The sequence below is a fragment of the Etheostoma cragini genome, chromosome 8 (genome assembly GCF_013103735.1).
Source record: "Etheostoma cragini isolate CJK2018 chromosome 8, CSU_Ecrag_1.0, whole genome shotgun sequence".
In the NCBI taxonomy this organism is placed as follows: domain Eukaryota; kingdom Metazoa; phylum Chordata; class Actinopteri; order Perciformes; family Percidae; genus Etheostoma; species Etheostoma cragini.
In genome coordinates, this window is record NC_048414.1 from 12402100 (window position 1) to 12429899 (window position 27800).

The following is a 27800-nucleotide window of genomic DNA, read 5'->3' on the forward strand; positions in this document are numbered from 1 at the left end:
TTAGGAAAGTGGGAAGAAACATAAGATGAGTGAGAATCCAGTACAGAAAGAGCTGAAAATAGGAATTAAATTCATAAAAAAAAAACATGCAGAAGGAGAAGATGACACGGACAATGCAGGATGATATGTGAAACAAAGACATGGGAGGAAAGACAAGTGTGAAAGGTGAACTGAGAGAAACAATAAGTGACAGAAAGTCCTGAGTGGATTGGATGTGAAATCAATTATGGACACACATACACGCACACACGCACGCACAACACAACACAACACAACACAGGTTTATGCATTGTCAATGCCACTATAAGTATGTTGTTGTTGTTACACGTTCTGTCCACTAGAGGGACTTCTAAATTAGCCTGGCCTTGAAGGGGACCTACGTCATGGCGCATCGTGCACAACTTTGTTAACATTCATTTTCCAGCACAAGCAAACAGCAACAAAGACAATTCAACAAAAACTGATATAGCAAGTACGGTGAAACGGCTAACAGTGCTCGGTTAGCACAATGACATGTTCGAAATCATAAAGTCATAAACTAAGTAGCAATAGTGTTTGCCACGACGCTAACGACATCAATAACTAAGCCAAACGGTGCTGTCAGTGACAGCCTTTCACTACCATTTTAGTGATTAACAAGCAACCTATTTCTTTCTTTCTTTGCAGATTGTTACGTTATTGAGAATCAGAGGTGGAAAAAGTACTAAAATATTGTACACAAGTAAAAGTACCAATACTTTGATGAAATATTACTCATCTACAAGTAAAAAAACTAAAACATTACTTAAGTAAAAGTAATAAGTAGTTCATTTAAAATGTACTTTAAGTAAAAGTTACTTAGTTACATTTGAAAAAAGAAACAGGGCGGGGGTATCTCTCTCATGTAGAGAAATTGGACAAGGGGTAATAAATCCAAAACTATTCAGTTTTAATTCATCAAAAATCTATAAAAGTGTATGCACATGTAATAACAACATACGTCACACATGACATATAAGACCCTTAGGTATAATGTGCACTTTTAGTTCAGACCATCCCATAAAACATTTTCAACAATCAATTGAAAGTAAAAGTACCACACATTGTTAGTTCTGAGGGCCATCCTTCTTTTCTTCCAAAACATAAACAGTTATAATGCAAATCAAGGCCAAATCACTTGTTTTGAGTCCATAAATGGGTTAGACCCCGTCACTGCCCAATGTAAGTCTGGTCCAGTGCAGATGTTAGTTGCACATGCTTGGATTTAAAAGGTTTACGGCATAACGTGTCATACTGAAATTTGTGAAATACATAAAATAAACTTTTCTTATTACAAACAATAACAGAAGATTGAAATCCTTTCAAAAACGTTTGAGCTATCCATGATTGATTGCTAACGATAGCTCAAAACACCATTCAAGTGACAGCCTTTGTTTTGTTTTATTGCTAGTTTGCGGCCAGCAGTAAACAAACTTTGTTAACTAGGTAAATTTTTAGTGTATTGACATTGCAGAAGTCTCACGCTAGCATCTTCTAGGCTACTTGATGCAACTCACATCTGCACACGTCGCAAATTGACGCATGCAAACTCTGACAAAACATTGACAAAATCTGTACTTGACTCACATCAGGAAGTGACAGACCCTAATGTTCATAGCCCAGATTAATATTTGAGCAGCAGAGTACACCAAACACTCTATAATAAACTCTCCTTCAGAAAATGGCTTTCTGTTTTTGGCAAATTATAATCCTTTAACACAGCGCTCTGTTCACCACAAACTAAGCACCCAGCTTTACCTTTGACTTCAGTAAATACATACTTAGAAGTCCATATTTGGTTAAAAACTCCGCATTCTGTATTGACCTATTTCTTTCTTTCCCATGAGCTGAAATTTTTAAGGGATAACAAGTAAGGTAAGTTGAGTGCAGATTTGAGTTGGGCACGCTCAGATTTAAACTGTTTACGGCATAACGTGTCATACCAGATGAGAGTCGAGTCAGACCGGCTCTGGTCGAGTGCAAATGTTAGTTGCGCATGCTCAGATTTAGCATATCTTGTTCAGCAGTGAACGAACTTTGTTAAGTATTCTGACATTACAGAACTATGTCGTTAGTATCTTGTATGCTGCTTGTGGCAACTCACATCTTCACTAGTCGCAAAGTGACGCATGGGCGACTTAAATCTGCACTCGACTTACATTGGGGAGGGACACTCCCTGTCAGTTTGCGGCTCGCGGACACAGACCATAGACTGTATATTAAGTTCTTCTCCTACTTCTTTTTAATTGCGACTTGCAACCAGAGAGGAAGAAGCTGCATTCGTTCACGTTGCCATAGTCAGATTTTTAGGGCTCAAACCGCAAAGTGGAAGAACCCTAAAACACATTTTGGAGATCTCTTCCTACCACCGTAGCTCCAATCGCCACAAACCTTTCAGTGAACCATCAATGGATCAAGCTTATTACAAGTTGTATAAAGCATGTCCATTTCTAAATTACAAGTTATTCACCAAGGAACTTTGAAAGGGGCGTGGCTCTGGACCTAAATGAAGACAAATCAGCAACTGTAAGGCCAATCATCACAAACCTCACAGGGTAGGTTCAGATAAGTGCCCCACAAATACCTAGACAGTTTTATATACATGCGCCACTAGGGGGCACTAAAAGTGCAAGATGTGAGTGGCATTACACACATTTAACTATAAATCACATAGTCATTGTCCAATCATCACAAATATCTCAGGATATTGCCTCATAAGTACCTGAACCCTGTCCTGAAAGTTTTATTCAAATTGAACACCAGGGGACGCTATAAATACAAATTGCAAGTGATATTGCGCAAATCAGGCTATAACTGACCAAAAGTTTGTCCAACACAAACTTCCAGGAAATGTCTACGTAATGACCTCACACATACACTGCAAGTCTGATTCAAATTGATCTCAATCATAAATGTTCAGACTTTCCACGTCTGCTGAGAATACAGCTGTTAGAAGGTGGTAAATGAAGTCAAAGCAAACTGACAGATAGGGCAGAAAACATAAACTATAGCTGTCTCCATGAAGCTCCCTGCAATGCTAACGGTACTATAACTTGCAACACTAATGTTAACATAAGCGTTTTGGCTCATTGGATATCGATTTTAATGTCATGTCATCACAATATCTCGTCCTTCCAATTTCCAGCCACAGACTGTCACTCCTCCCTGTACTAAGATGAGGGAGATTAATTAACCTTAGCCAACACATTTATTAAACACTCACATTTAAATGGTCATTTCAGCATTTAAATAGTATTGATTTTTTTAGTATTCAACTTTTGGAATATTTTTAAAAGAAAGAAAAAAAAGAACAGAGACACATACAACAGACACAGATGACACACACAAACACAAAGACAACAGACACACACACACACACACGCTCTGCTCTAAACCACAAATAAGGGTTAAAGCATACTAATGAAGGAGTGAGCAATTGCCCCCTTCCTCCTCTGCTCAAATACCCTTGAAAATACTTCTAATTTAAACCAGCTGTCTTTTTGTTAAGCAACTAAGGGTTTCACACGATTAAAGTTTTCAGTGCTGTCTGGTTCTGAGCCACAAGTACAAAATAGCTCCAATTGATATGATGAACCAATTATGAGACAAATCGCAGCAAGTCTCAACTTGGACCGAAAAAAAAGGAACAATCCACTAACACTTTTAATAATTAAACCCCAAAAGAGAGTGTTTAAATGACATTACTGATGTATAGTACAGTACGTGAGAAGGTGTGTCGTAGTGGGGGGCCCTATCATACGGAGGGTGCTCAAAAAGCCTAGAAATTAAGCAATTTTATAAAATATATGTCAGTTATTAGCAATATAGGTAAACTATTACTGTTGGCCAGATAAATATAGAGCCTCTTTTACAGGCTGTCAGCCATGTTGATCAGTTTTACTATTATGTTTACAAAAACTACTGATGAAATTAAATCTTGAGCAGTATTAGAGAAGTTTTATAATTTAGACTAAGATGATTTTAACAATTTAAAGATGTCAGATTGAGTTGTTATTTAATATTACGTCCTGTATTGTCTTGTACAACAGCAGGATCAGATCCTGTGTTTTCAGACATAACACTGGGCTATCTTTTATGTACTGTATATGCAGTATATGGATTGCACCTTTTGCTTACTGAAGTTTTACCTGTGTGTTGCATCAGACAGAGCAATTTGAAAACCGATTTGCCTTGATGCAAATAAAAACATTCTTCCAGTGAATACAGTAATCCTTTCTCAGGAGATTGTCCAAAAAACATGGTTAGTCATTTCCACCATTGTGTTATGTATATGAAATAACTGTTTGACAAAGTAAAGAAAATTGTTAGTGAAATATAAACAGTAAACAGTATGTTGACAAAAGTGGGCTGAAATAGGATATATTTAATGAGTTATAAACACTTAATCACAAATTAATAATTATTAACCTAATAACAGATACAGATTAATGTGTTTACTTACTGATTCAGTTATTTGTACAGGCGTCCAAATGGATGTATACGCAAAAGGGAAGGGGTTCCACAGAGGCTAGACATGTACAGGGCCTAGTTATTTTGCAACAGGATTGCAGATGAGTGAGAAAAGACTTGGCTTCAGGCTGCCTAGGGTGATGCTGAGGGTTTTCTTGAAGAATCCAGAGATGAGAGGAAACGGAGTGAAACTACCACTCTCTCTTTCACAGTTGGCAGTGCACTGCCTTCCAACACCCAGCTGTGTTTGTTTGCTGTGAATTAGCAGGCAGCATGAGCCTACATGCTCGCTCAATATTACCCATATCACACCATAATTAGAGAAGAGTGCACTATTAAAATGGTTGTCCCCTGCTATAATCAGGCAATCATTTGTTTTCAGCATCTGCCAAAACAATATTTTTCATACCTATGTTCTTGTGTTGAATTCTCTTACATTAAAAAATCATGTCATTAATCATTATCAAAAAAGCATGTAAGCATGTAAGGGACGGCCTCTAGCTCACCCAGTAAGAGCGAGTCTTGCAGCGGCCAGGTTCAAATCTGACCTGTGGCCCTTTGCTTTATGTCATCCCCCATCTCTCTCCTCCTTTCCTGTCTAGCCACATTCACTAATCAAAGGGAAACGCCCCCAAATATAAGCATGTAATTGCAGAGACATCAAGTTAACATATCACTGGGAACACTGCCAATGCCATCAGTCACTTAAATGTGACAGGTTGAGGCTTTGGATCCAAGTAATGTGCTCTTATTCTAATATTACCAATTGTTTCCCAACATTCTATAATTATTATAACATCTTCTCTGTTCTCTGATTGGAATAATTTCTGTGATCTTCCTAACAACTGTGAACTCCTATCTCCCAGTTAATGCAACAAAAAATACTGAAGGTTGTTGATACAGGGATAAATCAAGCTGTGACTCTGGTCAAGTACAATCACAACTCACAACTATGTCATGGATCAATCGGCACAGGGCTCACAGGAGCAAGCAGAGGGTTTTTGAATGCCAAACAGCCACTGCTGCTCAAACAGATGTTAGCTGCACCACCTCTAATATCCAAAAATCCCATCCAGCACCTACAACACGAGCCCCTGCTGATAATCATCAGCTCCACAACGCAGCAGCTTACTAACCATATTACCATTTGTTTTGTCATTGTGGTTAACACCTATGTCTCTGATTACAAAAAAAAGTGTTAAAGGCCGACATAAAACCAAACATAATCAATCAATATAGAAGAATACTTGCTGTGAAACCTGAGTGAAAAATGTTAAGTTGCTTAGAGAATCATTTTATTGGCTCAGCACATATTCTAAAAATGTCATGTTGATGCATCTATAAACAGCAAAAACCAAACAGACTTAGCAGGCAGCAGAAGGGGACGATAGCATTCAATGCACAGTTTTTTCCAGGGGGCTTGAATAACAAGCAGCAGGAGGGAGGCTTCAGGATGACTGCACATGAGGACTTTTTAAATAAACCCCATCCCAATGGTTGCCAAAGCTAAAACACCAAAAGCAACACTCACCCAAAATGTCTTGTCCATTAACCTATGAATCATTACCAAAACTGGCATGGGCCCACTCACATCTGACACGTGAAGCTTGAGGCACACATTTGTTCTTATGAAAGCTGACACTGTCAAAGAGTACACTTAAAAATATCATAAATGAAAGTTTAAGACATGGCCTGCCTTGTAGTAGATTTATGTAAAATGAGCATTAACTGGCACTTTTTTACCAAATGAGAAAATATTTGTAAGTAGAAAATAGGCCTGCATGAATTTCAAGTATACTAAATACAGTATGCATCTATAATGGGGAGTTGAAGGTAACCATGTTTATGCAAATGATATACATTTTAATCATGTGTTCAGGGAATATAGTGCTACCATGGAAAATAACATCAAGAGATCAAGGGAAGTGAGGAAGTGGAGACAGTTTCTGTAAGACAAACAGATTGTACAACGGCTACGCCTTCATGGTTGATAGTCACACAAAGAAAGCATGACACCTTAAAGATTATATTACGGTGAAAAATGATTTTAACGAGATTACAAGTATTTATGCTTTGTCAACGTGTAGTGCATAATTAATAACACATTTATTATCATAGAAATGACTGCCGTTTATCTCAGTCACACTACTGTTACCCCACTACCACCACACACCCTGCAAGTAACCAAGGTGCACTGATAAGAAAGAAAAATAAACATGCATAGCATCTCCATTGAGAAAAAAGCACATCATCTTGTATGTGATGATGTGGTTGAAAGGGGCTTTCACAAGCTCGTAAGCTCGAAAGATCATCATCCTATCCCAGGCAAGCTGCTCTGTGGCTGCTACGCAACACTGTCACAGGATAGAAATGAGATCCATTTACAGCAGTGCTCAGGAGAGGACCTAGAGCACTTTCTAAGGTGCTGGGAGCAGAACTACCTCCATCCACAGCTGGAACCTAAAAGTCATTCGCTGCTCCATTTTCTTTGAAGTGGAATCAAATATAACACAACGTTCCAGCAAAGCAAATAATACAAAAACTGTGCTGCACAACTGTCCCATTTTAGCACGGACCATTTCATCCCTGGTTACAGGTTACAGTCACCTTCTCGGGATTCAAGCAATGCAAATGACACAATGTAGAGAGGCATGTGGTGTGTAAAGCTTGATGCAATGCCAAATCCTGCCATCTGTGGACCAATAAGTTTCACAGCAGTGTAATGGCGAGCTTAAACAAGTTCGAGCCAACATTAAACTTAAAATATGTGACCTGTGCTCGTGGGTTGTACAAGCACAGGAGGAATCAGAAATCAATTAACATTAAAGGCATGCAAATCTAAAAGAAATCAGTCAAGTGAAGTTGCCCTCTGCCATACAGCTCTGTCTGCTTAATGAGTAGTTGCCTCACTTTAATCAATCACATTTCATACCACATAATCACAATGACATGCCCTCTATTAGAGGTCAGTCTGCTTGATCTGTGTTCTCTTTCTCCTGCAACTGTGGCCATTGTTTCTCTGCAGGAATATGCACTCGTAGAAAGTAAATAGGTACTGTGTTTAAGTAAAATTTTTCACAAAAGTAAAATCCCAGTGTGAAATAAAAATATTAAACATCGTACAAGCAATGTCCTGCATTCAATGTCTTACTTAAGTAAGAGAGTATTAGCATCAACATACACTTAAAGTACAAAAAGTACTCATTAGAAAAATGTTCCCATTTCAGAATGATGTATAGTATACAGTATCACTGAGTTATATTTAGTGATGCATTGATGTAGACGTGTTACTAATGTTGCAGCTGGTAAAGGTGGGCCTAGGTATTTCTAACTAGGCCCACTAACTACTTTATATATTATTACCGTATATGCAGTATACACATGTATATATATATATACATATATATGTATATACATATATATGTATCAGTTTATTTATATTTTGAAATAATTAATCTGAATCTGAATTAATTTATCTTCCCAAATAAATGTAAAAGTAAAAGTATAAAGTATTAAACGGAAATACTCAAGTTAGAGACCTAAAAATTGTAGGCCTACGTAAGTACAGTACTTGAGGTAGCCCGATGTACTTACATTCCACCAGTGCACGTGTATTTCCATTTTGTTGGATTTATTTCTCCACTCTACATTTTATTTGCCAGATACAGTCACTACATTATAGAGTAAGCTTTCACATAAAAACATACGATGAATTGTGCATAGTATATACAATATTGTGCATTAAACCAGTGGTTCCCAACCCTGTTGGCTTGCAAGCCCTCAAATAAAAAAGTGTGTAGTTTGGGATTCTTTTTCCCATCGAGATAGCACGGGAGACACATGAGGAAATGATGGGAGGAGAGAGGAAACATGTTAATGTGTTTAGAGTGATGAGACGAACTTGGCTGCATTTCATAACCCTAATTTGATAGATCCTCAACTGAAACGGAAGTTGTTCTGTCCCTCCTTCGTGAAGGCTGTCTCAAAGCTCTTATTTTGGCGCCGAGGAGCGGGCATCGAGGAGCTGTAGCCGAGGAAACACAAGAGCAGCCTTCCCAGAAGCCGTGCAGCTGAAGGAGTTGCTGCCTCCGCCCAAACAGCTGATGGATTCATGTGACGGTTCAGAGGAAAGGATGTCTCATCCCTCCAAAAACACATGTTGCCTCTCTCCTCCCGTGGTTTCCTCGCGTCTCTCCCGTGCCTCCTCGGTGGGAGGGACTAAGACGAGAGGAAGGGAGGCAAGTGGATGACTCGAGGAGGCAATTTAAGAGCTATAAGATGCACCGCTTGTGTTCCATGAATTTTTCAGCTATGTGGGCAGGGTTAGCAACTCCTTTAGCTGGATGGCTTCCAGGAAGGCTACTCTCATGTATCCTCACCTAAAGCTCCTCGACGATCCCTCCTCGATGCTCGCTCCTCGGTCACGGTTCATGGAGGACAGACAGAATAACTTCCGGTTCAGCCAAGGACCGACCGAGGAGCTATCAAATAAGAGAGATGAGATGCAGCCTGTGTTTTAGATGTCAATAAATTGTTAGCAGTTCCACCAAAGAGAAAATTCCTCTCTTGCCTTCTCTTTTACATAAGTGACAGTTTGGGGCCCAGAGAGGTAAATTATTTCACAAAATGCAAAGATTCAGTTCAATTCCCAAAGAATGAATGAAAATGTGTGCAGCAAAAATCGTTTTAAAGTAGACAAAAAAAACAGTAAACAAAGTGGGTAAACGAGCTCCACATCAACTATGCAATGACATGTCACAGGGGCAGGTTTTAGGTGGAACAAGATGGTCGGGAGATAACTAGCCTTGCTACTCTGCGCAGATGCAAAACACAAACATTACAGAACTTTACAGTTTGACATAATGCACTTTGTCACATTTTCCCACACAGTTTAACACAGGTGATAATCCAACAGAGCCATTCCTCTTCTCCTCAACGTGCTGTTAAACCTTTCCCCTGTGTGTCTGCGCTATCAATTTGGGTACCAGTTAGGTTGGTTTCAGCAGTTTTACCATGTTGCCTATGGAGCTAGAACAGTGACAGTAACCTCTGGTATTGAAAATAGAATTTGGCATTAAAACAAGAAATATTGGCACTGAAAAATGTTGAGCTGATATATAAAGACAAACATAAAAAGTAATAATCTCACAATCCATTTTATATTATTACTTTGACATTTTTTATGCATTATGATGATTCACTGTCAATCTACATTTTTTCTTGATGTCTATGTCTTTTCTGTGACAGTTTTTTCTTTTTACGCTGTCAACATTTTTACAAGGTCACTGCTTTTCTGTTTAAATTTTCTGTCACTGTTTTGGCATAGGGAGGAGGGGCCTGAGGGGACGGACAAAGAGGGCGTAGTTTACAGGTGATTTACATACGTTACTGGCGAGACACCACACCTGCACAGGAATCCTCACAGATGTGTTAAAACCGCATATCTGCCATGTCTTTCTCAAGTTTACCTGGAACCTCCAAATCTCAAGTAAGTCTGTTTATCGCTGCTGATAGTTGGCGTAAACTTATTTTATTCCAGACGCAAGCTTTTATTTTGAAAAATAGAAGCTCGGGGTTGGCACCAGGTGGAATGGCATGAGATGGGATGGCATGACATGGGACGCTCCAGGTTACAGCCATACATTCGTGGCAGGTAGAGAGAGCGGAGTTTAATACATCCATGACTGAGCCAATGAGAGACACAAGCAAGTCAAGCCTGGCGCAGCAGCAACAACACTGGCCTTAGTAGTCCTAAAGGACCGGAATTACTGTTATCATAAATGGGAGATTATAGAAGATAGATTGACATCCCCGGCGGGAGACTTAGCTACAATTAGCCACAAGTTAGCTGACGTGTGCTAAATTAAGAGAACAGTGCTTTCCTCTGCCAACACAGCACAGCTAGGCCTACATCAAAAGTCAACACTAAACGTCTGCATCTATGTGAAAAAAATAGATAAACAGAGTTACTTGAGATTTGGAGGTTCTAGGTGAATTTGAGGAAGACATTGCAGATATGCAGTTTTGATATATCTGGGAGGATTTCTGTGGAGGTGCAGTCTCTCGCCAGTAGCCTGTGTAAGTTACCTGTAATCCTCGCCCTCTTTGACCCTCCCCTCAGGCCCTTCCTCCTTACGCCAAAACAGTGACAGAAAGTTGAAACTGAAAACCAGTGACAATTTATAAAATCTCTTTATAGCCAATATTTATTGTTTCAATTCCAAATTCTATTTTCAATACCACAGGTTACTGTCACTGTTCTATCTCCATGGTTGCCATGCTACTTTCACATTTGGTAACGTTAATCTTTTCAGAGCGACGCTCAAGATCTTGAAAGCCTGTTCTTGCCCAGCTACCTCCTCCGAATAACATACAGGGAATGCAAAACAGCGTCTTCTCGGACAAGCTAGCAGTTAATAATTAGCCAATCAGATTGCAGCATACAATCAGCCCCACAAGGCGTCTTTGGGCATGCGCATGGTTGTTTCCCACACTCCAAACACTTAATGTTGTGAGAGCCACTGCTGTTAAAATATCATTTTAAAACTATCATATCCAGCCATTGACTTTAAATAGTATGATAATGATAAATAACAAACATAATAGGTCAGCCATTACTCTACAATTATGTTAATTAGTTACTCAGTACCACTAAAACCACACTTTTATCTGCTGTCAGAAGGTGGTGCTGCACAGGGGTGGTTTTTTATCAGAACAAGTAAAGCTACTTTTACTTATGATACTGTAAGTGCATTTTGCTGCCTGTATTTATGTATGTTTACTTGAGTAGGATTTCAAATGAAGGACTTTAACTTGTAATGTAGTCTTTTCACACTGTATTGGTATTGTTAAACAATTAAAAGATCTGAATACTTCTTGCACTACTGTTAATATGTCTTCATTACAATAGCTGTCATGTAACAGAAAATTCTCAGTTCAACAAGACTGCATATAATAATTGCACATATTTCTATATTTGATCACATTGTTGTCTCTTTGTGTGTGTGTGTGTGTGTGTGTGTGCGTGAGTGTGCGCGTGAGTGTGCGCGTCAGTGTGTGTGTGTGTGTGTAAACTCACCATCTTGCGTTGACACCAACCACAGACGCCACAGAGAGCCACCAGCCAAACAGCACACACTGTCACTGCGAGGGAGACCAGGAATACACTGAGGGACACTGAGCCTGTACACACAAACACATACAAGGAGTGATGCTTTTTTTGCATGTATCCATGGTTTTATTTTCTTCATTTCATTTCATTTTCTTCCCATGGAATTTTTTGCCGCAGAGCTGAATGTACGCCACAGAAATATCATGTTGTCAAAGACGGTACCCAAAACAAAACTCTCCATCTTCTTCTAATTCAATAGCTAGGCAAAGCTGCCATTTATACATTCTGTCATAAGGAGCTGAGAAAAACAATCCCTTCACTTCCCCTTTCTCAGGCCGGAGCATTTCAATACCTTTCCAATAAGGGCTGTAACCAGGCATCACTCAGTTGCACACACATCACTGTCATAGTGTCAAAGTTTGTTAACTGACACGCTTAAAGTGAAGAGAGGAGGGGGAGGAAGGCTGGGCTGACAATACAAGAGAGCGCATGATTAATGGGCATCAGTAGGTGCCCAGTGAAAGAGGTGGCTCTGAAAGAGAGTCGTAAAAAAACACCATCTTTTGCTGAGATAATGTGTGTTTCTGTGTGTGTGTGTGTGTGTGTGTGTGTGTGTGTGTGTGTGTGTGTGTGTGTGTGTGTGTGAAAGACAATTCACATCTGCATCTGTGCGCTTGCGTTCTGTTTACATGCTGGTTATGATTCTGTTACAATGAGTAGATCTAAACTCGTGAGCACTTTGCATTTCAAGTTGCACACATTTTAAACAATTCAATGGCCTTCACTTTAGAAGACAAGGATATAAAGCCTCATTGAGCTTTGATATTTGCACAGCGAGAGGATGCAAATGTATTCAAATTTGCGATTTCCATTCTAACAATTCTAATTCCTAAATATACAGTGATAAACGGGTGTCAGAATGCATTTTTACACCACTGAGTGACAAACACTGATAAACACCCATATTTTCCTGTAGATAACAGGGTTTGTCTTCTTCCAAATTGCTGTCTCTTTTCCTTCTTTTGCTTGTCACAACTGGCCTTTTCATCTCACTGTTCCATCTAATCTTTGCTTTATTCTCCACCTCACCGTGTCTTCTAGGAACAGACTAGCTCAAAAAGGAGGAACAGTGGTGGGTAAACCTGTTTCATATGGAAAATAAGAACGGGATCAGCACTGCTTTCCACAACCTTCACTCAGCCCTCATACTGTTTTGAAGTTGACAGGACACCTGAGGCCACTTGCAGTCAGAAAAGTGAAAGTTCATACAGAACAGCACAGACCCTGGACAGCAAACTTGATGAAGGCTAGATAATGATTGTCTACTGTTAGACAGTCCTTCAAAATCCCATGAGACAACAAATTCTGAGTGTGACTGTAACAAATTAACCAATTAGTTAGTGCATTTACACAGACATGTGTATGGAAATGGCACAAAAAAAGAAAATCTTGGGTTGTGGATGAGAGAATGTAGTTCACTTTAGGGAGAGCTGAAGGTGAGTCGTCAGTAAAATAATTTTACTCCGCTGTTCTTATGTTTATTGTCCTGATTTCAGTCATAACCATTAAAGAAATGTATATATATTCCTCATGCAAAACTGGAAATGTCCGTCAAGACTGTAACATGGTGTTACCAACTGCTTATTTTTACCTTTTCCATGCTTTCCCTGTTAAGTTGGTTTCAGAGGGCGAGCGGTTGCCACCGCTGCCTCCATTTTTTTCAAGTGTTAACATAGCAGTAGTAGTAAAATGCCATTCTGGGCTGCGTTAAGCCCCATATAGAGCAATGTTGCCCTTGAAAAATAGATAGCAGAAAAGGAGGGACAGCAATGTACATTGGTGGAACCAGACAAACACATGGCCAACCCTTCCACTCTTTATATATTATCTTTAATTCACTACTCTACTACATCTTCTCACAGTGATACAATCCTCTTGTATGTATGACATTTAAGGATGCCCTGTGGAGTTTTATTGTAAGCAGAGATTCAGTATTTGCTCAACAAATGCATTTCCCTGCTCAGAAAATATTTGCTGAGCAAATTTGCATTGTTTACATTCAGGTTTAATTGCTAGCAGTCTTTTTCTTCTTCTTCTTCTTCCCTGCCTTTTTGAGTACATTTTTGATTTCAGGTACAAAGTGGAGCAACAAAGTTTTTCATCTGCGTTATGCACCTTAGTGGATTTTTGGAATAAAGAGTTCAAGAGCAGCATTTTCTGTTGAATAATGGTTTCTTTTCATTGAGCTACAATGTATTAACAAACCCTTTTATGCTTTAATGCATAGTGCATAGGATAAGAAACATAAGTCAACTCCAGTAAAGGGTTACACTCTTCATCAAGTGGCGACCCTACAACATCTCTTCCAAAGCAGGTCCTCCCTCCAGCCAGTCTCTTGAATTGCCTGAAAAATGAAAATCCTAAACATCTTAAACATTACACACTACACAAGTTTATTTCCTGACAACAGCGACGGCTCCCGACTGGAAAACACTCAATCCGACTCGACTGTTCTGATTGTAAAGGTATGGATGTCAGCAGCGTAATAGTCGTTACAAGACACCCACATTATTTATCTACTGTCACAAAGACGGCTAATGGCAAAAAGACACGTCCATGTCCCCCTGAACTTGAGAGGGTCAGTGAAACACAGCCATCTGATGAATGATGAATATAACTATTCATAGATGTACAGAAATAGACACAGCTTATATGTACTCTGCTACTGTATATTCATGGAGGGGTCAATAAAGTTGACTGCATTAGATACCACAACATCGGCAAGGGAAACAATGGATCTTAAATAAGGAAACTGTTCTCCAGCTAAGGCCATCTATGAGAGCATCAGTGCTTAGTGGCTCTGTGATGGATGTTGTGATTTCTAAAAGGCTTAGAGAGTCAAGTGGATACGTGAAAGCCAGCAGCTGATGTAGGGCCCCACGTCCCTTGCTCTTCCTGAAGGTCGGGGGGGGGGGGGGGGGGGGGGGGTTGAAGGGTGCTATGGTTTATGATCTGTGTCTGTCATGAGAGCTGATGGAGTACAAAGCTTCCAAATAAAATAAAGCATCCACAGAGGCCACATTTTTACACTCAGTAAATGGGAAGCTGGATTCCCACTTCATGGAATATAACTCCCTCTTTAACAGCTACAGAGGCTGTGTGCAGGCAGTGCAGAGGAATAAAAAAAGGGAAATAGACTGCGTTGACATATTACGGAAATATGGACTGCTAATCCATTGTGCTTGAGCCAGAGTTTTTTGTTCTGCTACAGTTACATGTCAACAATATAACTGGAAGCATTCAAACAACTCTCTTTGTAACAGTGTTATCAATCCCTCCCAGATAATTGGTCATCATAGTTTGGGTGGTGATTGCGTGTGGATATGACACCTAACCCCTTAACCTCCTGATACATAGCAATTGTAATCGCTTTGGATAAAAGCGTCAGTTAAATGACATGTAATGTAATATGCAAATCTTCAGCACTATAGCTGTTTATGTCTGTACTGCACACAGCTATCCTAGCACTCAGAAAATTCAATTCATCTTTCACTTTGAACAAAACAAAACTTTGAGCATGAAATATTCAAACGGCAGTGGTGGAATGAAACATTTACTCAAGTACTGTACTGTTAAGTAAGGAATAAAAAATACTTGAGAGCAATGAGTCACATCCAAAATGGCAGGACGGGATACTGAAAAGTGAGCTGAACAAGCCATTGCGCCCTTTGATCAGAAGCCTTTAGAAGTCAGAACACTCTTGAACTTAAAAGTCACCTGTTTGTTTCAGATTTCAGTGGCTATCTCTTTTATATGCACATGAAAGAGAAAATAAATGGCAGGGTAAGTAGCAACGGTGATGGTGTAAATGAGCTTGCAATAAACCCTCTGCCTGAATAAGACAACAAAGACCAAGTACTGCTGAGGTTAAATGTGGACACAGAGGCAGAACTTGTAGACAGGTACAGAGTCTTTAGTATGGAGTGCTCTTAGTGCATAGCAGCAATGAGTACAACAAGCATTACTGTGGAGAGTGGGACCGTACACGTCGGTGATCTGGCCCACATGCAGAGAGCTAAGCCAAGCAGAAAGGGACCAGTCCTCAGGGGTAGAAGAAATTGCTAATTGGACAGGCGGAACTGGAGCAGTGTCCACTCAGCAAAGCTGCCACACTGCATCTTTATGCTCTGACTGAGGTGGAGAGGGCAGTGCCTCAGAAGCTCTGGGTGCAAAGCTCACAGCCTAATCGCTACTTCAAAGTGCCCCCTCCTTGTACAGGAGTCTGGGTTCTCGCTGCTTTATAACCACTGAGCTGCTGTTGGGGTAATCCTCCAATGTCACTCAGATGTCTTTACAGATCTGTCCCCTCTGAGGCAAAATCTGTGTGCAATTGCAAACTGTTACTTTTAGTTATGTTGTGATACTGAGTGTTTTAAATCGCTTCCATTTCCCTTGTGGCTCAATTTTATGCTGCAGCTTATTGCTAGAGTTATTTCTCAAGACTCTGTTGTTGTAAACAGCACGTGCATTTGAAGATTTCCAATCTAAATATTTCTCCCTTGCTCAGTCGCACAAGATAATTTGTGTTGGAAGAGCGTAAAATTCACAGATGTGAATAAAATGAACAATTACGGTGGTTCCAGTTAAATAATGCCATTATGTCAAATAAACTGATGAGATAATATTTCACACAGTGAGCTCAGAGGTGGTTGCTACCAGTGCTGTGGCATGCTCAAAGTATTTTGGCCCGTTTAGCCCATTTACTGTTGTTGCAAAGCCAGCCAGTCTGGCAAGCCTTAATAGGCATTTGCTTGAGACAAAATGTCATGGAAAGCAGGCAGAGATGGGAAGTAACAAAGTACGAAGTACAAAGTACAAAGTTACTGTACTCAAGTAGATTTTTCAGATATTTTTACTTTACCTTTTATTTTTGTGGCAACTTTTAACTTTTACTCCTTACATTTTAACACAAATATCGGCACTTTCTAACGGCTCGTTGCTTTAGTTTTGTACGAAAGGTTGTCTATCAGGTTTGATTGTGAGCGCATGTAGGAGAATAGACACACGTCTTAAACCACATTGAGACAAAAGTGAGAGAGAAAAAAAAAGAGACTAGTGACGGAGGATAATCAGTTGAGATTGTATGTGTAAGTAAGTTAGTACATTGCAGTTCACTGAAAATGTCAAACATCTTTTAAACTATTATAATGTTGTAGAATTGTGCTTCAAATATCTTTTAAACTGTTCTAAAAAATGTTTTACAAGGTTTAGGGTGGTCAAGCAAGGTAATTTTCTCCTCCTTTCCTATGGTTTGCTGGTTGGTCAGCATGTTTTGGGGTTCAATAAATTCTCAGCAGACAATTTTTACAGATGTATACTAATACTTTATTTACATGTTGGCATTATTGTCCATTTTTAAAGCATAACACAACTTGGGACTGATGAATACATTTTCCAAATTTCCAAACAGACTTTTAGTTTCTATTCATTTCAATGGGGTATGAAAATACACCCGAGATCTGGGTGGGATTCAATCCTCTTTAATTCTTATTTAACTTGTTGCATGATATTGTTTTATGAATAAAAGAGCTGTAACTGTTTAGCAAAGTTTTTCAGGTTGGTGCTTTCTAGTGCTAAACACAAGAAGCTACACATTTACGTGATCCTTGACAACACATTCACATGTGTTTAATGTTTGTGTTCCTGAGTTTGATTTTGGCAGGGAACTCGTACAAATTGTTGGATTTCAGTGGTTGCTACCACCCCTTAATGGTACATTAAAACACAACGATAAACGACTTATACAACATAATGTAATCTGTGATGGATCTAAACTGAGTTTGCATCAAAATTCAAAATCAAATGGATCTGACAGGTATGGTAAATAATGGAAATTGATGGTATATTATTGAGTATATGCTATATGCAGTACATGGGGAAATGAAGGACACAATTCTGGCATGGTCCTTTACCGCTTAGAAATCCCAGTCCACAATGGACACTAGAGCCCCATGTGCTTTAAATCACAGGGATGTGTAGAGCAACCAATGAAATTTTGACAGGTGGAGAGCACCTGTGGTGAAAGTGAGTGTCTCTTGCATCCCCTGTAGGCTACAGAGAGCTTTGGCTGTCCTCTGTCCCTATATGCTCCTGTGGCTCAGCTGCAGCACTGCTGTGCTGTCACAGAGGCTGTTTCGCAGCGGGAGTAAGACGACTGCCACCCACGTTCTGTCTGCTCTCAGATGAGGCATAAGATCCATCTCAGTTCAGTGACAAGCCGGGCTGGAGTCGGACCAGTAAGACGTCATGTGACTAATGCCTGCTGTCACCTGTAATGGCACCATCATCTTATTAGCACCACTGATACTGAATAGGTGAATTACCCATAAAAGCGAGTGAGATCTGGACATTTGGGGTGTAAGTGAACGGAAGCTGTGATAATGTTTTAATATACAAGGGAACATAATTATTGTTTCTATGACTCTGCCATTCAACTGATGCTGAAAAGATGCTATTTTTGTCCAACACACTAATTTTCTTATGTGAGTTGGGCAAACAGTTAATTTCATAATGTACATTTATGAGTCCTTAGCTCAGATAGTACAATGCTTAGATAACATTTGGCATAGACCATTTCATTGTAATGTAACATTTTCATGTAATTATTTAGGTGATAAATAATATTATAAATGAAAAATGTTATGTTAAATACTCTGTTTTCTTATCAACTGTATGCTAATGGTAAATACTCAGGAGTGTCTGTGAAAAGCAACCAGTAGGACGCTCAAAGTAGAACGTTCAATGAATAGCTTAACTTCTGTGTGTAAGTAACATACTCAATTGTCAAAATGATATATTGCAATCAAAAATAATGAAGGTTTTCTCACTGAATATGTTTTTCTTTTCAGCATATTTAAAGAATCATATAGAGTATCAGCTCTGCTGGTGGACTTCTATACTTCTTTCCAACACCTATTGTTCTTCCGACTATTCTTTTGTAAGAGGCTGGTGCTTCATAAAACTATTAATATTTAGAATGTTTTAGTAAAAACTGTGAAGTCCTAGTTTCCAGAAACTGAAAGCAACACATTGATTTTGAGCTCATTTCCTTCACAGGCGTGATCGCAGTGGGAGGTAAATGAATATTATTTACTTTTAATAAAATTATTGATGAGAGGTATAGATAACATTTTGGTTAAATCTAATTCTCCCGATGTGTTTGATGAGGGCGTTTTCCAGTATGCATGGCCTTGATATCGCAAAATCTATCAGTGTCTCCCCCAGCGATGCCTCAGAAAGACTGAATTAACTGGTCAGATTGAAATGGATGACTTTCATATGTAAGGAACAAGAAAGGACTCAACACATTTACCAAGGACTCTCTCCTGCTGCCTCCTCACGGACCCACTTGTTTTCCAATTTGTAAGTGCCCCTGCCTCGCATCAAACACACATTAATAATGGATTACAGTCATATATCACCGAATGATTCTAAAACACTACTTTAAAAAAAGAAAACTCATCTGCCTTCTTGGATATAAATTTAGAGGTGCATATTTGTCAGTGCAATTTACCAGCTAATTAAATATTGAGGTATCTTTGATTGTTTCAGATCTGACAGGATTGAAGAATATCTTCATAAATATGATCACAGATTACACGTTGTACCTCTTGGCTTCACCTAGACTTCATCTTTCTCATCTTTTCTAAGTACTCTTCCTACTTTCCCCTCCTGTCCTGAGTGTCTCACTGGGACGAAGGACTAATATGTTTCAGAAACCTGATCACGCTAAATGAGCTTCTTTTGTTTAGTAGCCCCTGAGCTTAAAGATGGTGTGGCTCACACATTTAAAAAGAACCCATTACTCACCCGTCCCACTGATGCGCCGGACTTTATTGACCTAAGTCCACATGGTGGCTGTTGATACTCTGGAGGTAGACTAGTGTCCATCTCAGTAATGACCTCGAGAGCTTTAAACTAAGTCAACCATGACTAACATTATTCCAGGTTCATGGGCATTACAATGCCTGTATGTAGCCTATTTTATTGGTTGTGAGCAAGGTTAGGGTTCGCAATAAAACAGCTCCTCACTGAATGGTAATAGTCTTGTGAGCTGTGCCTAACATTTTGCCTGGTTGCCTGGTCCGCCTTTGTTCACTTTTTCACCTTCTTGTCCTCTGTGCTCTAATTTACAGTCACTTCTAATTCATTGCTGTTTCACCTTCACCATCTGCAAAAAGTTGTGTTTTAGTTAAAGCCATTCAAAAAATTTAATCTTTTTAAAAAAAAATAAAAAAATCACATGGTCAAAATTGCAAACACTAACACACACACATATACTCTTCCACTTGACACAGCTTAAGCACAGTGACATGAGTGGGAACAGATGCACTTTAGGGATGTGAAGGAACCAAGAAAGTGGAAAGAGAACAGTGCAGGAAAAAGCAGAGTGGGAGTTAGTGAAGAGGGACCCAACTGTAATGCTATTGAGGAGCAATTTGTGAAGCTTGTGCATATGCATACAGTCCCCCATCTGCCCACATCATTGGCTCACTGCTGGTGACATCAACCAAGACAAAGAGGCCTCAGATGCTCCAAATGTATTATGTGGGTGGCAGTATAAAATCTAATCCAAGTCAAAGTCAATTGTATTTGCCTAAGGATACAGGGCAGAGTCACATGCATTCATGGTATGTGTGTTCATGTGTGGATACTTGTGCGCTTTTGTATCCATGTCTAATTTCCAGTGCCCCTCTTCATATAAAAATATCAGCCTTAATAATCTCACTCCATCAAAAATGGGAAAACAATTATTGAGGGTGTAATTAAAGTATTGGCAGGACAAGTGCAACTTTAATTGAATGAGAGTTACAGCAAATGACAGTTGAATGAAAGTGAAGCCGCCTAGTCCCAGCATCTCCGTTATGGTTTTATAAAATCTCTTCGAACACCATGAAACTATACAATGGGCTTAGCATAAGACGTTTACATAACTATTCACAACCAATACAGACACCAGTCTATCTGGGGAAAAAGCCAGACAGGCTCCATTTGTCATAAATTAATCAATTCAAATTCATGACTACCTGGAGGCCTTCTTCATTCAATTAAATACTGCATGTTAAAGGACTTTATTACCTGTCTGGACAGACCATGCAGTAAAAACACAGGACCTGGCAAACACTCGCCTCTAGCCACAGGTTATAGTATTGACTCGATCATGAACTCAGCCAAAGTCGTCTCCCTTAAGACTCCATAAAAAAAGCCTCTAAAATATAGACTTCACGTGACCTGATGCCATCCATGCGTGTCTTTCTCTGCATCTGTATGTCTGCCTATATTTCAGCAAATGGCACTCACGTTCCCTGGAGACAAAACCTTACACTGACTGACTTGTACCCTCGGCTGGTGTGATGTCTGATCATTCTGCCTCACCTGTGACCACAACCTTTTCACGGTGTCAGGAGTTCTGACGAGGGGAGGATGTAGAAGTGTGCGACAGTTAAGTAAAGGACGCTGAAAGGTTGCTTTTGAGGTAATGACCTGGCTGCAGAACTGTAATTTACACAGTCATAAGAGTGCAGAGGGAAAGAGTGTAACTCTTCTACAGGGTGTGTTGTATTTGTTCATTAGCTGCTTCTTCCATCTGATGGAAAAGAGAATCCCATCCCTCCAGTGAGCACCTTCCTCCCCCCGGTGACCTTCTTTGTCAGCCGCTGTGCATTAAAGGTAAAGCTCCCCCATGGTTGAAGGGATCCTGTCCTCTTCAGTGATGTGGCCTGAGCAGAGGACCCGGGGAAGACACTACATTGGCTCAGTGTCAGAAGGAGATTTAAGTACCCCTCTGCTTTTAGACTCCAGCTGGATAGACACCACAGAAAATAACTGTCATTAGCATCAACCAATGTCAATGGAAGGACAAATTAAAGTAATGAAATACATCCTATAACTCTACGTCTACTGTAGCTTTTAATATATCTGAATTCTCTGACTCATAAGTGAGTTTCTTCCAAAAAACACATTTAATAATTAATAATACAATTTAATCTGCTTCATGTTCCACAGAATGAAGTTTTACTTTTTGCAGACAGTCAGCTCTGTAAAAACATAATTTGCTCTTCATAAGCACAGGGTCCTTTTAGATGGGCCTTCAGCACTGCTGTCTGTTGCTTGACTGCACATTCATGTGTTTGCTTGTATAACTGTCAACAATTTACAGCTGGGTACTACTGAGCAGAATGAGACATATTGACAATGCCATGCAGCTGCTTGCTCGCAGCAGAATACAGTTAAGGGCTCATGGGAAATATAGTTTTCCACAACTACTGGTCCTTCTGGCCTTCACTTCTGCTGGAAGCAGCCTGTAATTTTCCTTCCACGTTAACTCAATTACACAGCACCTGAGGCCATTTTAGCCTTGCTCCATACTGTAATGGCTTGTCTTAATTCTTACTCGCAAGCATTTTAATAGTGGCATTTGTGGAGATATAAGCTGCTGCAGTCAATATCACCTCGGAGTTAAGGAGTGGCAATAATACCTGCAGCATCGTGCAGGATGTCAGTGTTTGTCACGTCTACCAACAGGGCGATGTCTTCCATCTGGCTGGCAGGGCAGCAGAGAATAAATGGCAGGCTTGGCTGCTTCCATTAAGCAGAGTGACACATACACACAGCTCTCATACCTACTTGACATTATCACCCCTACATCATGACAAGGATGTTATTTGACTAACTATTGCAGGTGTAGCTGAGTGGAGAAATAATAGAGGGAGTCTGAGTTCAGGCTGGAGAGTGAGAAAGAAGAGATTTAAGTTATTACCGGAAATCCCCTTAAGTGTCTCTTTGGCGGGGAAATAGTGAAAGGCACAGTATTGCTACTACAAATATACGATTAATTGTGGAAGGCGTGTTGTAGCCTTGTTTTCCGTCACTTTCTCAATTTACTTGGTGCCCACTTGAGAGCTCAGAGCTGGGCAAAGCCTGACCAGGGGACATGCAAACTAAGTTGTCACAAATAATCTAACTGGCATTATGAGCATTATTTATTGTGATTGGAATGAAAAACAAAGAGGCTGAGCTAACCTGAGCCGTGGGTGATTTATTAACTCTCTTGAAGAGAGCTATAACTGTCGTCATGTGTAATGGGCCAGCATGGAGTTGGCGAAGAATAACGGATGCTGTTGAGGCAGCCTCTCAGCTCTGTGTCTCTACGAGGTCTGTTAAATTGCTAAAAGGACAATAACTGTGTGATTGTGTGATGTGTATGCAACCTGACCTTTAAAACGATTAAGGGGCTCTTAAGAACACAAAGATAATCCAGGAACAAACAGAGGTTCCTGTTAGATCAGAAGAGAAGATTTGGTTGTATTAAATAGAGGGTTTGCCAGATTATCTTTTCTGATCTTTCGTAAAAAATCATGTTAGTAGATTGATTAGGATGGGTTCCATTTGGTGAAGAAAGTTCAGAGGTCATCTTTAGCCATGCTGCATAGCATCAGTCAGTTAGCTCCTAGTCTATATCCTTGACGTTTAACTTCCGGTATTACTCCCATGCAGCAGGAAATTCCAACGAATGCATGTATTTTCGGTTTCCTGGCACTTTCTATATGTTGGAATTTTAAATTTGTTGGATTAATGTGGACTATTATTGACTGCTTCTCAGTAAATTGACACAGCTAGATAGGCTATCTGTCCAATCTGAGTTTTTTCTTGCAAAACTATTTTGAAGTGTCCCTGTGCGGAGTTTAGCACCATCCATCAAGATTCTGATTAATTTAAAGAAAGGCCATTAAACCAGAGAATGTTTCCTCCCATCCCCGAATGCTATTTGGAGTTGCCAGACCCTCCTTCAGCACCCTTTGGAGGAGGGTCTGGCAGCATGAGACTAGTTAGCTCCTCACTTTGGTTCAGACTGATATATCTCACAACTACTAAATGGACTGGTGTGGAATTCGGTCCAGATGGTCATATCACCCTTGGGTTAAATTAATGGTACTCTGGGGATCTCCTTCCATCTTGCACCATCAAAATTTGAATTTGTTCAATACTTTGGTTTTTATACAAATACTTAAAAAGACAATGAGATTTCCACCAGCCTTAGCTGTACATAGTGCTAATAACTATAAAATGTTAACATGCTAACACCACATACTAAAGATGAATATGGTGTACATTATACCTGCTACAAATCAGAATCTTAGCATTGTCACTGTGGGCATGTTAGATTGTTGAAATAAGCATTTTGCTCAGAGCACTGCAGCTAATGTGGCTGTAGACTCCTAGTTAAAATCACAAGGCCAAAAAAAAAATGCAATTAAGTCCGAAAAGTAAAATAAATATTAGATCAAGCACTTAAGTGTTTTGTGGAGTGAACACATGACATCTGTTTGAAAATCAGTGGCTATTCACAAGTTAATGGAATGGTTTTACCCAAATCACTGCCAGTTAGCTAATGGGTATGTGTAAAGTGGCAAGCATTATAACATTTCAAAGCACTAATTGATGCGCAGATGAAATGTAAGGTTCAGAGGGGAGTATGTGTGTGGAGATATGTGTCCATGCCTATTTGTATAATTGTTAGAATGTGTGCTGTGCTTAGCTTGTGGATGCAGGGTGATTCACCAGGCTGTTCTGGAGGATTCCTGTGTGGGCTGACAACGGGACCTGAGCTGAGGGAAATGAGGGGAAAAGGAACAGGAGGAACAATGGATACAAACAGTACAAAAATCTGTGCTTCCTTTTTGGATCCTCGACCTCTGGTCTACAGCAACCGGCGGAATGACAAGTGCCACCTCCACAGCCTTCCTACATTTTGTATTGTTGAGTGGTCCTAAATGGATGATGTAGGGAAGGGGTCGGAAGTGTCCCTTTTTTCTGCATCTGGCCTGGAGAGATTGTGTAAACCTTTGCTCAAAAAGCACCCAAAATAGGACTAGTCCAGAGTGCGTGACGTGACAGAGGACTGTCAGCATGCCCTACCTTGAGGCTGTACTTGTTGGGGGGCTAGAGGCTGGGGAGGGGGAAAGGAGACCATGTGTATTGCTGGCTGTGGCTGGAGGAAGAGAGAGCGCAAGCATGGGCACGCAGGCCTACAGATGCTTAAAGCTTTTTATTAGCCTGCTTTCCACTGCAAAGCCAAAAAGGAAAACGCAAGGCTTACTCATCATAAAAATCTTCGTATCACTAATTTCCCTCCTAAAACAATTGTGCAACTTTTGCACTTTGATGCAGACAGTGATGGTTTCCAAGTCGGTTATAGTTTTATCGGAACAAGTATTGTTTATATTACATCGTTTTTTTTCCTTTTCCAGTTGGCTACGATTCTGACAAATCCTACTTAGCCTTATTGTTGGCAGGTTGTGGCCCACAGTCCTGTCAGAGAACGGACCTTCCACATGTGTGTCATGCCCTGTTCAGACCAACTCTATCCAGAATGTGTCTAGATTAAGCTGCAAATCCCACTTGGCTTCACAATTAGTCTTAAAGTGACTGCATTGTGGAAAACTGCAACCAGTGCTGAACATAAAAACAAACACAGAGATAAAAAATGCTGTTTGGTACCTCCCCTCATGAATTGCCTTGAAAACACTGTGCATGCTTATTGCACAAACAAACAACTTGTCATGCTGTATGCATGTTCTACAAAGTTGAAGATGACCCCACGGCCCTTGCTTTCACGTTACACTGAATATTCAGTTACATGCATCACTGACCCCCTCTGAACGCTGTTTGAGTGATTCAGTCCCCGAAGAGCCTCAAAGCTATGTGTGTGCAATTACACCTGTGTTTAGAACTGCTCACTGGTGATCAGATAAGATGCTTTTTAGTTCCAAATGCAAACATAACCTTAGAAAAGATGGTCAGTCACTCGTACAGCCCCAAGATTCCAGCATTTCCAGGAAATTCTTGCCAAAGTCCAATTGCTATTACCGGGCAAACTGCCTGCAGGAATCTGCTATTTTAGGCATGTACCGTTTGTGACTGCATGTCCGTTTGTACACTTTCGTTATCACAGTATTATGACTGGATACAACTACACGCTACAGAAATTTCGTCCAATTGCATTTCATGCTAAAATGACAGCTGCTATATATTTTGTAGAAAAAGAATGAACAAAGCAGAGTGCCACATCTGTAAATGAAACCTATGCAGGTGGTTCAACGAGTGGCTTAATTAGACATACAGGTTTCCATTCCCAATTCAGGTTCCAAAGCAGCATCAAACAGCTGGAGCATCGAGTGCATAGCCTGATTTTAGAACAGTACTGCCTCAAACCAATGGAACGGCACAACAATAACTGCACGCAATGGATTTTTCTTCCCAGTCACTGCACACAGTAATGACCTCAGGTCAGCACTACATACTATATATATATATATATTAAATATGGTCATACACTCCAATATAACCAATCAACACATATAAAAGTCATAAGAAGTTATTCATAAAACCAGAGCATCAAATGATTATGTATGTTTGTTTTTCTGTCTTTACACCTCAAAGATAATGTACTTACATTTTCTCCTGGAAAAATACTAATCTAATTTAAATAAGCCCCACATATTTAAAAATTAAATGTTCAATTTAATGTTCAAACTTTTAAACTGTGTTTATGTATTGTTAAAAATCCTGGTTTCCTCATGAACCAGGCTTCACCTGCCACTCTTTTTCACTCTTCCACCTGAACCTCCCAGACTCTACATACCTTGGCTTGTGATCTCTCGGTAGATAGTACTCTAACATGAGGGATTTTTTGGTCCACAACCAGCCTGTCAAATCTGTCTGGAGCACATTACACAAAGTGCTGCTGCAAACAGTGGGTAATAGACAGAGGGCGACGGAGAAGAGAGCGCTGTGTTTAGAAAAAGAAAAAGCAGAAGAGTAAAATGGAGCTGCCAAAAGGACATAGGAAGCTTTTTTTACAATGAACTTCCCGAAGCGATTCCCAGCTCACACACTCCTTTGCTCTTCTTCCATTCTCATTCTGTCCTAGTCCTGTGATTTTTTAAATTTCAAAGGTAATCTAAAGTAATACTGACTAGCCATTTATGAGATGCAAATATGACACAGAAATAAATATTTAATACAAATAGCCTATTACATTATATTAATATTACAGGGGAGTTAAGGGGAGGGTATGAACGTGGCTCTGGATTTAAACAGAAACAGAGGTGAATGCAAAATCGCTCGGCACTGAATGATAATATTCCCACTGATAAAGCAAGGCCTGTCATTTCATCATTTTCACAACTCATCATGTAATACAGGGACTGACGGTAAATACCAAACATATATATATAGCACAAAACATTTTACATCCATTTATAGGCTCTGCTACGTAACATTGGGCGACTCATGATTTATACATGACCCTTTCTGGCTATGTCTCATGTCAATGGAGTGTCCGTGAACAGTCCTTGATGAGGCTTGCCAGGCGCTTTTAGAAGGAGGAAGACTGTCAGAAGAAGCTGGGAGCCACATGGCTGTCAATCATCAGCTACGTCTGATGTGCAATGTTAGAACCTAACCATGCGGGTGCTTTAATCAAACACATGGCCTCTAACAAAGCAAAGGCCTAGTTGCAGAGACACAGCCTGGACAAGCCAAAAGGCGGAAAAACACTCCAGATGTTGCAGTTCTCACCTAAGTGTTACCTAAAGGTTTGAATTCAGGTCCTGGCTTACCATTAGACGAAATCACGGAAACACTGGGGATTCCCTGCAGTACCACCCAGGACACAGACGCAGGATTCCACACCCTTGTCTTTCCATTGCGGCCGCTTCAAGAGATGCACAGTCAACTGTTTTCATGTTTTAGATTCTGAGAAATCGCTGTTCAACCAGACATTTCATCTAACCTGCAGAAGGGAGAGAGTACAGCCATCTTGTTCACTAAAGAGGAGAATAACTTCTAGGACCGGCACTTTTCTTCACTAAGTTGACTTAGCTGTTTACTTTGCTGCCATTAGAAGGAGCAGCTTTCTGCTGAGGAGTGACATCCGCCCCGTCTTTGTTCATCTCGGAAAACCTACCAGAAAAACTACACAGTCGAACCTAAATCGCTACAGGAAACAATCTCAAGTAAGTGATTAGAGATAATTCATTAGTGCGTTATTTGTGAGCTCTTTTGCTGTTTATTGGCGTTTTCCATTATATGGTACCTGCTCAACTTGCCTTGACCCTACTCGTCCTTTTTGGCTTTC

At 40.0% G+C, this 27800-nt stretch overlaps 1 protein-coding gene and 1 long non-coding RNA gene across 2 annotated transcripts in view; one reads left to right on the forward strand and one right to left on the reverse strand.

The window, feature by feature from the left end:
• The window catches only part of syt7a (synaptotagmin VIIa), a 74064-nt gene that overhangs the window by 32777 nt on the left and 13487 nt on the right, over positions 1 to 27800 (reverse strand). The window contains exon 2 of the mRNA XM_034879368.1: positions 11567 to 11670. Within this exon, the coding sequence (XP_034735259.1) occupies positions 11567 to 11670 (104 nt within the window). The remainder of the gene's footprint in view (positions 1 to 11566; positions 11671 to 27800) is intronic.
• LOC117949264 lies at positions 252 to 27555 on the forward strand. The gene is made up of 5 exons (XR_004657658.1): positions 252 to 393; positions 6428 to 6436; positions 15804 to 15807; positions 17767 to 17773; positions 27545 to 27555. It is a non-coding gene; the product is annotated as an uncharacterized LOC117949264 (long non-coding RNA).